The 12,983-nt window shown below is 44.9% G+C and overlaps 1 protein-coding gene across 2 annotated transcripts in view; it reads right to left on the reverse strand.

Annotated features, from left to right (window-relative positions):
* Positions 1–12,983, reverse strand: part of man1a2 (mannosidase, alpha, class 1A, member 2) — a 95,528-nt gene that overhangs the window by 24,029 nt on the left and 58,516 nt on the right. For both annotated transcript variants that reach the window (XM_056579404.1, XM_056579403.1), the window contains exon 5: positions 2,420–2,541. In XM_056579404.1, coding sequence (XP_056435379.1) covers positions 2,420–2,541 — 122 coding nt within the window. The remainder of the gene's footprint in view (positions 1–2,419; positions 2,542–12,983) is intronic.

A 12,983-nucleotide genomic window follows, 5' to 3' on the forward strand; every position in this document is an offset into this window, starting at 1 on the left:
GTTGAGTTCATAAGGGTAACATTATCTTTTCTGAGTCAACAATAATTTTGGCCAGGTGTGTTTGAGCACACATTGTTAAACTTCAGATGTCGCCGACCGTCTCCAAATATCCCGCTGCTTCGGGTTTTCCTTTGTAGGCGCGTTGAGGGAGGAGCAGGTGAATCAGCTGTCAGTACGTGTGCAAGTATCAGTGATACGCAGGTTGATCCAATAAGTGGTAGTGCATACCCGCGCACCATTGGCATGTATGCGCGCTTGTCTCTGTGTGCGTGTGCAAACGAGAATGACAGGGAGAAAGAGTGCTATGCGGAGATGAATGAACAGAATGATATTTATATTTCAAAAACGCGCATTAAAAAAAAGAAAAAAAAAGAAGAATCAATTTGTGGCGCTCTGTGTTGTTTCTGTGGCGATGCGCCACACATTGGTCTATGCATGGGCAACACTGTGAGCTACAGAATGCAAGTTATTTTTGCTTGTACGATGTCGTCGCTCCGACTTTGTTGTTGAATTCTCTCTGGGTGACAAGTCTGCCAGAAAACGTGAATGCTTAACGGTCCGTTTCCTGTTTTGGATTAAGATGAATCATTGAGATCATGAAGAATGAATGCCATCTGTGTGACCCCCAGGCCAGTCTGGGGTGTGATGGGTTGGTTGCCATGGTAACCTTACAACTGTGCCTATGTAACAAGTGTGTCCATCAACCGCAAATGAATTCCCTAGTAGCTGATTGGATGGAAATAACATTTTCAAATGATTGTTGTTTTAAGAATGGTTTTCTGTCCCCCTCTCTCACCCCATCTCTTTCCTTTGTTGTCTTCACTATTCTCCATTCCATGGCTGCTCTGCTCCTGAATATCAGTTCCTCCCCTTTCTCCTGCCCTTTCTCTATTCCCTCTATTCCTTTCACCACACCATCAATTGGCCGTTTCTCACCCTTGTCCCACTCTCACTCTTCTCCTCCCTCTTGTCTCTCTCCCTTTTACTACAGAGGTTAATGAGCTGTCACAGCCTCAGCCAGAAAGCCCCCCCTGCCTACCTCCATCACCTCTGCCTGAGTATAAGTAGACCAGAGCATCAGAGAAAGCTGGTGATGGGGGAGGGCTGGCCATGGAGGAGAGGTGGTGATAGGGGAGTATCAGAGAGAGAGAGAGAGAGAGAGAGAGAGAGAGAGAGAGAGAGAGAGAGAGAGAGAGAGAGAGAGAGAGAGAGAGAGAGAGAGAGAGAGAGAGAGAGAGAGAGAGAGAGAGAGAGAGAGAGAGAGAAAATGCAGAGTAAAGAGGGAAGGTTGGAACGAGGGAAGGTTGGAACGAGGGAAAAGTGGAAGGTCTAAAGGAGTAATGAGTGTCAGAATGAGGGTATTGAAGAACAAGCGAGAGAAAGAGAGGGAGTAATAACAGGGATAGAGTGAAGGGAGGAAAGATGATAACTGCAAGGCATAAATACCCCAGTGTTTAGGGCTCTATTCCTAGAGTAAGGCATATACTATATAAAAGTATTAACCCTTGAATGACTGAACTGACCTGACGACGAATGAGGTTGGTTTAAACATGGCCCCTAAAGTAGTCCTAAGGCCTCTTTCCATGAAGCTGTAGCCTCCTGCCTGCATGGTTACCATTGCGCCTGCATGTTTACCATGGCTCCTGCTTTGTGTCCCGGTTACCACAGCAACCCTCCTTTCTGTCAATACTAAGGATCAAACTCAAGGCCGAACGCTCACAGCTTTGGGAAATGATAATACATTTGTGGCAGCATGTCAGGGAGCGTGCATCCAGGTAAGAATGAGACAACGACGTGTGTGTGAGGGAGAAAGGGCTGAAGTTGCAATTGCGAGAGCGAGAGCGAGAGCGAGATACAGAGATACAGAGAGAGTGATAGTCTCTCTCTACCATTGAAGTGTGTTCTAGTCTAGTTTGTCCTTCTATCCCTCAGTGGGCCCAAAACTCAGGCTTGGCGATATGGCCACACTCTTAAAAGTTTCATCAAGAACACCTGTTAAAATTGTTTTGAATACAGTTGAGCAGTTATAGGTCCAGTCTTTGTGGCTGGAGTTATATTCTGTTTTTGGAAGGTTTTACGGTTCAGATTTTTCAGAATGATTTGAAATCAGTCAGCAACTGTTAGTAACTCTAGTCTGGATGAATGTTGGACAGGATGGTGTAGGGTGTTGAGTCCCAGCTGGTTCTGTATTCAAAGCCCATGCCCCGTTAAGCCCGGAGAGAGGTCCCGATGGTTTGATCACCCACACTGCTCCTTATTCCCGTGTGCTTTCATCTCATTCTATTCTTCTCAATGGGGGTCGTGATTCTGTATCTGTGCATCATATCTCTGTCTCTGAAAGCTTCTGTCTGTCAGTTTCTTGGATCAAGCTGTGTATCTGGAAGGTTTTCTGAAGCAAAGGTCAAAGGGCTCTACTGACCACGCCGGTGAAGTCCAGGTTCTGCTCGATCCACTCCTGCCCATCCTTAAACTCCTCGTGTAGACCCATGATGTAAAGGGAGTCCAGGGCATCCACGATGGTGGCGCCCATCTGGGAGTTACCTGCAACACATAGACACACACTGGTTACACACTTCTCAACTGATTATCCAAACAAACTGCATAGGGTCTCCAGGAAGCAGGACACTGTTGGCTGAAAGGCATCAAATGGAGATAATGCTTCATCTATTAACATCAGCTCAAAAACAACTGGTGAAGACACCCATTAGATAGGCATTACTAGTGTATTAGTGTAGTGGATGTGTTACCCGGTAACCAGCGTGAGACGCTGTTTCTAAAAACTGGAAGGTTGTCCTTCTTTCTCTTTCACAAATTCTCTCACCAACTGCTTATAGGAGCTCATAAGAAGCCCACACCAAACATGCCTGTTCCTCTCTACTGCTTCACTTATCCGTCGCTCTCCTCTTTTTCTGTCCCTAACTTCAATGAGGAAATAAGGCCAGGTGGGTTCTCTCTCCCTCCCTCTCTCTCTCTCTCTCTCTCTCCCTCTCCCTCCCTCCCTCCCTCCAGCTGACAAGAGGCAAGGGGCGTTGAGTGCGTGTGATGGTCTGGCGTTAGCCAGCTAGGCAGCGGGTAGAGAGGAAATGCAAAGAGAAAAAAGCAGAACAAGGAGAGGACAGAAGTTGAGTAGGACTAGGAAGTGATACAAGTAACAATCATTCTGCTTTAACCAGAAGCTTCTCCTCATCTTACTCAAACTGCTCTACTATCTCACTAGTTATTCTGATCAATTCGTCCAGGGCCACCAAACCCAATTGACTGAGCACTATTGGCAGGGGTTACTTTCTCACACTTTAATATGGAGCAATTCTACCTCGTCTTTAAACGCCACTAAATTTGCCATTTCCAGAAATGAGCCGCATTCAAAATGACCCCATAAGAAGTAATGGATAGCCGGGGAGGCCTGGTGTAACAAAAGTATTTAACCATGGTTGACATATGAAACCTGAAACCACTACTGTGTCCAAAGCAGAAGCCTACAGTCTCTTCCGAGAGAATAATCAACTCAAACCACTTTTTGAGTTGACTATTCAAACACTCTTAATCCTGTGTTCTATGAAGGTCTTACTGAAGGTGTTCATGGGGTCCCCATGGTTTGCACTTTTTCATTTCTTACTTCGCTTTAAACGTCCCCCGGGGATTGGACTGCACATGCTCACATTGGACTGCACATGCTCACCAAATACACGGATGTGTGTGCTCCTCTCTGTCGGTTCTACCTTATGTCTCTGACACATCAACAGAACAATCAGTGAGATATAAGGTGCCATTGGAGGATTGCTGCTTGTATCATTTCCCTGTCCTGCTCCTGTTGGACTTTAAACCAGCCCCCGCTCGCCCACGCACACCTCCATCTCCTCCTTGATGGCCTTGGTTGACCAGCCGTAAACTCACACGCCATCATGTGTGTGAAGTCCCGGGGGACAGGGGGAGGGAGGTATCGGATACAGGGGTTGATACGGGGGGTGGCATACGGGGGAGAAGCAGTGGGGGGGCTTTTATCACTTCTCAGCACACACTTGTCACTGCCGTCATCCACCTGTATGCTTTTCTCACTTGACAAGCCCCATACTAACCCTACCTCCCCTTCCTGAGCCAACCAGAAGGCATTTCAAACGTCGCCAAGCCCACTGCAAATTAGCCCGAATTGGCACTTGGAGCCGATTGGCTGAGAGGTGGCAGGCGCCGCTAATCGGAGACGAATTGGCTGGGATGAGGTTTGTTTACTTTGGGTGTCATGGTGGAGCCAACGCAATATCCACAGAGGTCCATCTCGGCAGGGGAACTTAAATCCTGTTATTACTCAGTCTTGCATCATTTATCAGGCTCTCTCCTTCCCCATCTCCTTCCTCCAACCCCCCTCTTCCCTTCCAGGTAGCCCTTAGCATGCCACCTCCACAGGCTCAACAACCTTTTCCAGTGATAACCATTATTTAAGCCGAGTCCCCTTTCTATTGTTGGCGTTATAAGGCCCATATTCAGTAGTCATTTGAGCATGCCCCTAACCCTTGGCCAAAGAAACCCTCAAACGAAGTGAGGGGTGATGGGCCAATGGAGAATTACAGATCTTCAGATTTTGTGGAATGATGAGAGTTGGTGCTAACCCAACCGACATGATGATTTTATCTTCTGAGGATGATTATATAGTGCTAATGCTCAAACGTTATTGGTCCAGAGAACCAGTGATATCAGCAGTCGGGCCATTTGGTATATCCTCCGTTGAGGAATCAGACTAGGAAGACTAGTTTCCTATGCTTCCTACTGCAAGGAAACTCGTCCACTCATATCCCCTGACATTACTGCAAATCTAGGAAGCATCCTAGCTAATGAGATACAGTTCCCCACACACACAATGCACCCAGCAACTACACACACACACACACACACACACACACACAACCTCCCCGCCCCCCGTGGCTTCTCAATCTTCTTCTCTCGCTGCTGGCAGATCAGCAGACCGGGAGAGCGGAGGCTGAATAGTGATATCAGCACGTCTCCCCTTGCTGTATACGTTTATACCAGACAGCTCATATACTTGTCTCACACACGCGCACGCACGCACGCACACGCACACACACACACACACGTGTCTATTGTCTTAACAGGATACAATTTTGCAGTGAAACGGGACAGAAGACCTTCATCGTTGATTCTGTTGGTTCTGCACACGTTCTCTCCCTCCCTCCCTCCCTCCCTCTATCTCTTCAATGTCTTGCATCTCCTCTTATCTCCCTCCAAAGCCCAGACCTTCAACCTCCTCATTTTAGAATCTCCTTGAGCAGTTGAACGTTACCGTTAGTAAAGTGGTCAGGTTTGCCTCAACTACCTTAGTATCCCCCCATCAGATATGTTTTTGTCTGGAGACATGAGCAGATCTGGAGATCTGCTCATGTCCCTCCTGATAGGCTTTAAATAAAAGACACTGGAACAAAGTAATTACCAATAATCTGACAGCAGAAGAGTGGGAGAAACAATCTAGGCTTTAGTACGGTCTGGGCTCTACTTTATATACTGCTAAACCAGAGACGGTGACCATCCTGTGTCCCTTGAAAAGTGTGTACCATGCTTTTCTGAAGTGGTAAGAAGATTACGTCAGTGTGGCTGCGGGAAAAGAAGTGGGCTAGACTGAGAGACTTAGGGGAATGATTCTCTGTGAAACAGTGAAACCTTTCAGTCATTTCTTCGCACTTTCCAACAGAGGTCAGCAAATATGAGCCTAGCGATGGCTACGTTCAGGGTGTTGTAACCTGTATAATCCCCAGCCTTGACACACCAACCCAAACCTGGGCGTGAGCATCAGCGTCTTTTAAGATGTGGAGGGGGATTGGAAATGTTTGAGGGTCTAGAACAGGCTGTCCTGCTGAACAAGGCTCCATGCTGGGCTGTCTGAGCAGCGCCTCACAGAATTGCCTAATCTTGAGGAGAACACTCTGTCAGCTCATCAGTGTGGTCCAATTCAAACTACGAATGAATGCGGTTACTTCCTTGTTTGGAGATCTCCCCAAAATAACCCAAATGCAACAAAGCACTAAGTCCTGAAAGAATGGATTTCAGTCTTAGTATTTAAAAAACAGGGACCTTTTTAAACCACATTTCAATCAAAGGAATCTGTTTGCAAACCATACACAGTTTATGGACAACACGACATCGGGAGTGAATGTATGGTCACCAAACAATAGAGTGAATAGGAGAATTACCAGATAGAAATTGTAACACAACCAAATTATACAAATACTATTAACCCTCTGGAAATAAAGTGAGTTTTAATGATAACATTGATGTAGTCCTACGCCTAGAGCAGGCCTAGAAAACAATTGACCGAAGGAAGATTGATGATCTTCCATCAATGTGATAATTTGACTATGCTGTTTATTACTCATTCAAGTGACGTCATGACATTATTTTGTATTAGGGATGGGCACGAGTAGTAAATTCCAAACTCGAGTGATCGAAGGAATTCCTCGAGGATCAATCGAGTAGCCTACTCGTTAAATCAAATCTATTTTTAGAATGCAACGCATCTGCAGCAGGAATAGGCCTGATGATGAACGGCAATATTACCAACCAAACATGTAATGCTTATTCTCCATCAAAACAGTCAGAGTTATCAGAGTATTCATTATTTATTTAATTTGACTATGCTGTTTATTACTCATTCAAGTGACGTCATGACATTATTTTGTATTAGGGATGGGCACGAGTAGTAAATTCCAAACTCGAGTGATCGAAGGAATTCCTCGAGGATCAATCGAGTAGCCTACTCGTTAAATCAAATCTATTTTTAGAATGCAACGCATCTGCAGCAGGAATAGGCCTGATGATGAACAGCAATATTACCAACCAAACATGTAATGCTTATTCTCCATCAAAACAGTCAGAGTTATCAGAGTATTCATTATTTATTTTTGCAAACGTTCAAAACACATTTTCCTTACAAAAATAAATATGCGTCCCACAATTTAAATCACGTCGAACCAAGGCCTGTAACGGTTTAAAAAAACCAAAACGATACAAGTAGCCTAACCATTGCAAATAATTTAAAGCTGCAAATAAAACGGCAGCAAATGGACTATGGAAATACTCAGCGTTGTGATCTTCTCTACAAGCCCGGGATTACAGCTGCGTCTTGCGGCGGTGAATATAGCCGACACACTTGGTTGCTGCGGGTCTGCTTTCCCGAACTCACCGTTGTGTTTCAGGAGCATATGTTGCCGCATAGTACTTTCTGGTAGCTCGATTTCGCTTGGCATATTTTACATTTCACCTTATGATCTCCTATTTCTTTAAAGTATTTAAATTCTTCGCTGCGCTTTGCTTTAACCGCTATCTCTTAACTTTTTGAATTCTGGCGTGCCTGTGTCATGCCAAATTTGTACCGGCTGCCAAATTTGTACCGGGCGCGTCATCCATACGTAATCCATTCCAAACCTGCATGGCAGCAGATGATCGCGTCGTCCGTTGCCGGGCAGGTTTCAAAAAACATTCGCGCTCATGTTGCCAAAGAGGAAATAACATAATACAGTTAACGGATCGCTAGATAATGTAATGTTTTGTTGGGTTCCTTAATAAACACACGATGTATCTTGGAACAGACATCAACATGCAGCGCGCCAATCCAACTGCGCATGCTCCGTGTGACGGTCTAATAACTGATGTTGATATCATTACAGATAACACTTGTTTTTACTTTATATTTGTATTGTATTTAATTGTTTAATCAAATTTAGCAAGTAAACTGAGTGTTTAAAGCAGGTCAAGGACGAAATAGCACAATACAGATAACGGATCGCTAGATAGAAGGTTTGCGAATGTTCACGTCATTCGACGCGATCGTCCGTTGCCAGGCAACGGACGAAGCGATCATCTGTTGCCAGGCAGATTTGGAGTGGATTACGTATGGATGACGCGCCCGGTACAAATTTGGCATGACGGCACGGAACGCGCCATGGAAATGGATGCATTTAATTTTCTTTGTGCCCACGTCATGCGTTAGTGGCGCTGTCACACTAAATTTGTACCGGCTGCCAAATTTGTAGCGGGCGCGTCATCCATACGTAATCCATTCCAAACCTGCCTGCAACAGATGATCGCGTCGTCCGTTGCCGGGCAGGTTTCAAAAAACATTCGCGCTCATGTTGCCAAAGACTAAATAACATAGTACAGTTAACGGATCGGTAGATAACACTTGTTTTTACTTTATATTTGTATTGTATTTCAGTTTTTAATCAAATTTAGCTAGTAAGCTGAGTGTTTAAAGCGGGTTTCAAAAAACATTCGCGCTCATGTTGCCAAAGACGAAATAACATAATACAGAAAACGGATCGCTAGATAACACTTGTTTTTACTTTATATTTGTATTGTATTTTATTGTTTAATCAAATTTAGCAAGTAAACTGAGTGTTTAAAGCAGGTCAAGGACGAAATAGCACAATACAGATAACGGATCGCTAGATAGAAGGTTCGCGAATGTTCATGAACCTTTCACGTCATTCGACGCGATCGTCCGTTGCCAGGCAACGGACGACGCGATCATCTGTTGCCGGGCAGGTTTGGAATGGATTACGTATTGATGACGCGCCCGGTACAAATTTGGCAGCCGGTACAAATTTAGTGTGACAGCGCCGACAGAAAATTGATACATTTGCTTCAGAAAACTTTGTTTGTGTGTGTATATGCAAACTCGAGTTTGCCTGTCCACCAACCGAGTTCATTTGTAACGAGGAGTACTCGAGTAATCGATTCCTCACGCCCATCCCTATTTTGTATTATTTCTTTTAATGTGCATTGAATCACTTTGAGGTCATTGAGTTGATAAAAAGTGCGTCATAACTAAAATGTATTATTATTATTGCAATTGAAAGGGGCTGCAGGCCGCATAAGGAGAAGGGAGCATTTTCAGACAATGCAGTGTCCAAGTCCTATCCACCCTCAGGTTATTGGCTACTAGCCCGTTTCACTGAGAAACAGGAGATAAAGCAGGCGTTTCCAGGCTCTCACTAAGTAGTTTGATGCCTGCAGTGCTTGACAGCATCATCGCTATATGAACAGTACATTTAATTTGTTTCCATACACCACTGCATGACAGGCTGATATAAAGAGGAACTTCCGAGGCAACACTTCCAAACATCAAAGAAGTGATAGACCATCCCATCAGGCAATGAATTCAATCATGTAAATAGAAAGGTTATGTACAGGCCAATGATTCTGGTAATGTTCATCTTTAGAGGACTTGGTCAGCCTCACTTATTCACCCACCAATTCGGCCAATGTGGCGAAACACGCATTCTAGAGCTTGATTTTATTGTGTGGGTTAGAGGGACTCTCTGTTCATGGACACACACGCTCACAGGCAACCTCCTAGAGTTTGGAAGGGAGCTTAGAGTCTACAAAGTACTTCTTTGATTACGATTCTGTCACAAATTCTATCTCACTCTGCGATAAATGTAATTTACTCGTTGGATACAACAATTTAATTGTCTGTTTCCATTTGTCATAATCATTCACCCATTTCCCGTGGAATTAAAGGGGATGTCTTGTGACCATCTATGGTCATTTATGGGTGTAAAAGTATGTAAATGAGCGTAAGGATAAAAAAGTATTTATCAACACAAATTGCGCAGCGGTGTCTGAACGACAATTTTGTGGTACCTACATACATTCAAAATTGTATGAATACTATAGGATTTATAACTAGGATTTAGGCCCAGAGTAGTGTACAGCCATCTATGTAACCCTTAAACCTAAAAGATTGCGGGACATGATAAACAAAAATAGAAATGTGCTCGAATCTAAACCACTGGATCTCATTAGCTGTACCCTAAGCAACATTGAGGACAGTGAAAAAGTTACAGCGAATAAACCAAAGTTGAGATGCAACACCTGGAAAGTAATATTCGGCTCAGCCTAGCATTGAGAATGTTATTTATTCAATTAAAGCACAAACTTAAGTTGACATCTTTTCTACAAGAGATAACAAAAATGCACACAAACACATTTTCTTGGCAAATGCCACTAGAGCATATGTTGGAATACTGCAGTTCTATGCTATAATAACCATGCTAATAATTTGGTCTTCTTGATAGAGGTAGTGCGATGGGGTTTGTGTGATGATGGCTGATTACAGATGCAGTGCAGTCTTGTTTTCCCAGGCGCGGGCAGAGTCGTGCCGGTCGCCGTCAGAGGCTGATGAATATTTACCAAGCAATGGCGTACTCCCATCGCCCAGATCAGGGACGAATCACCAGGCTGTGCCGCACAGGGACCATCCCCCGGGGCACACACAACAACTTGTTTTAATATCTAAATAACCCACCATGCCGCTGGAGAGTGGCCCCCGCATCATCTCAAAGCAGCTCCTTGGAGCCAGTAATAGCCAATTTATATCAACATTAATACACACCCTCACAGCGCCCGTTATGCTAGATGGATTCTTGGGTGATAGCTACAACTTGGCCGGTCCCAATTAGTCCGGACTATCTCTTCCCAGTTTGGGCAGATAGGGTTTCACAACAGAAGGGTTAGTGACTAACAAGGTAGCCTCAACTCTTGTCTTTGAAGGGCTTATTCACATTCCTGCAGCTCTCGGCCAATCCTCCACTTTCCTACCCTCCGATTGGGCGCTGGAGCCATGTTTAAGCTTTAAATTGGTCGGAAAGCAGCGAATGACGACGAGCCAATGTTTTAGAGAGTTGCGACGCTGTTGGAAGTGAGCCTTCCATTCACTGAATCCAGCCGAAGGGCTGCGATTAGGGTACAACTATACGCCATCATGCCTTTCTCCGGTAATTAAAAAGGATGGGTTTGGCTATTGGATTAATGATGCTTACATTTGGGAAAAAAGTTAGCTAAATTCTGGCTAATATAGCGAAGCAACTGTTGAGCAGAACACCCCAACAGAGACCGCTCCCAACAAGCTGGCTCAAACTACTGTCTGCATGCGAATGTGGATGTACATGGGGTTATGGGAAGCAGAACATGGATTGGTTTCTGAGTTGGCACAGGCACTGGAAAAGCGTTTTTTAAGTGCACTTACAGCGGCATGCAGCCTCAATGTTATAATGACACAAAGACAGAGTAGTCGCTTTAACTGTGCATCTGCACAGTTTTCTCCCCCATTAGTCAGAATAGCTCCAGAGCAATTATAAACATGCTTATATCCCAAGCAGAACCATCGCATGTCTCTCTCCCTCTCTCTCGTAACAGGCTGCTTCAGGCCCTGTGGCATTTGATCTTACCTCTCCCTAATGTCTAATCTCCCAGCCCCACAAAAGTACTCCATTCACGGCTCTGCTAACAAGCATATCTGCCTCTGTACAGAAGCTTCCGGATACTTCCATACTCTCAGTTTACCCCCGGATTTAGCGAGAACCTGTTGTTTGGCACGGAGTCACTGTCATCGTAAAGCAGAGAAGGTTGGCTCTGTGCAACCCCTCTAACAAGGGAAATCAACTCTTTCATTAAGATGATATTAACCTCCCGGGGTACACAACTCTGCAATTCACCGTGAGGATACGTGTGTGCGTGCGTGAGCGTGTGTGCGTGCATGCGTGAGATTTTATTTTTGAGCTAGCGAAGGGGCTGAGGATAGTTTGGTGCACGAAGTGAAGGGGGAGGTAAGTGGTAATAAAGGGGGCGGATTGTGGTAATGAGGTTATGGAGTGATCAGGTGGAATTGGCACCCAGGCGGAGACAGAGTTTCATCTAGCCATTATCCCCTAGCGATCAAGGAAGAGGAAGGATCTTAATTGGCTACCAGGAAACACGCTACTGCTTAGGAATAAGCATCCCTTCTTGAATTAGGGGCTCTTCTAGAAAGTGGCATCTCTTGAATTGGGTTCAGTTTAACAATTGGTTTCAGTTCTAGTGTTTACGTCAGCTTTACAATGATCTGAATAAGCTGAATTGTTGGTTCATCACAAAGTGGTTCTCTGCCTCCTCATTCTGCAGCCCTACAGCTATTGAATACACATAACTCCCTTCTAGGAGAAGATGCACAGGCTGGGCTAGAGCCTAGAAGCTATGTTTCACACTCAGAACCTTTTCAGCTCAAAACATTACCTGGCTGGCTTCCATTTATAGATCCTCACATGAAATCACACACCCTCCATCTCTTTCTCTATCTCACACCAAACCCCCCCACACTGCTCACTCCCCCTTTCTCTTCTACCTCTCCTTTCACACTATTTTACCTTTGTTCTCTCCCTCTCTCTGGTGGAATCAAGGCTCTCTCTCTCCCTCTCCCCAGGTTCAGAAACACACACTTTCCTTCTGGCCTCCATACACATCATCTCTCTAATGCTGCCACCAAATCATCAGCACAGTGCCGGGACGCATTACCATGGTGACCGCTTTGTCAAGCCTGGTCCTGGGTTTCCCAGAATGCACCACTACTTTCTGCCCTGGCAGGATACCACATTTAGATGTAGCCTAGATATTGATAATTAATGAGAACAACAAACACACTAATATTGGCAATGGTAGTAAAAGCAGTGTGTATGTATGTATGTCTGTGTGTGTGTGTCCGTGCGTGCATTTCCACTACTACTAGTGGGTTCATATTGATGGTTGGTGGCTGGTGATCAAAGCTGTGTTTCATCATCAGGTGTTTGGGGGGTTTGTGGACTACAGTGAGAATGTGAACAACACTAGTCGAAAGCTTCAAATCGAACTATCATGGAATCTATTCCTTGCTTCAATGACAGCAACAGGCCTGCTTGTGTTTCTATGGTCAATACACAAGGCTTATTTGTAATTTGACCATGACCATTTGTCCTAGCTTGGTACCACCTGCTCTCCAACACAGCCCTGGCTCACCTTCTGTGATGGTGTCAATAGGGCTAGAGAGAGGCTATGTGGTGTGGGATGATGCTGCTCTGCAAGGTAGAACTGAAACCAGGAGATAATCCAGGAGACAGGACAACAACGTATACAGCTGCCAAAGCCATGCACCGACATGTCAGAGCAGAAGGTTTTAGAAGACTTAA

The sequence above is a fragment of the Gadus chalcogrammus genome, chromosome 20, assembly GCF_026213295.1.
Source record: "Gadus chalcogrammus isolate NIFS_2021 chromosome 20, NIFS_Gcha_1.0, whole genome shotgun sequence".
Taxonomy (NCBI): domain Eukaryota; kingdom Metazoa; phylum Chordata; class Actinopteri; order Gadiformes; family Gadidae; genus Gadus; species Gadus chalcogrammus.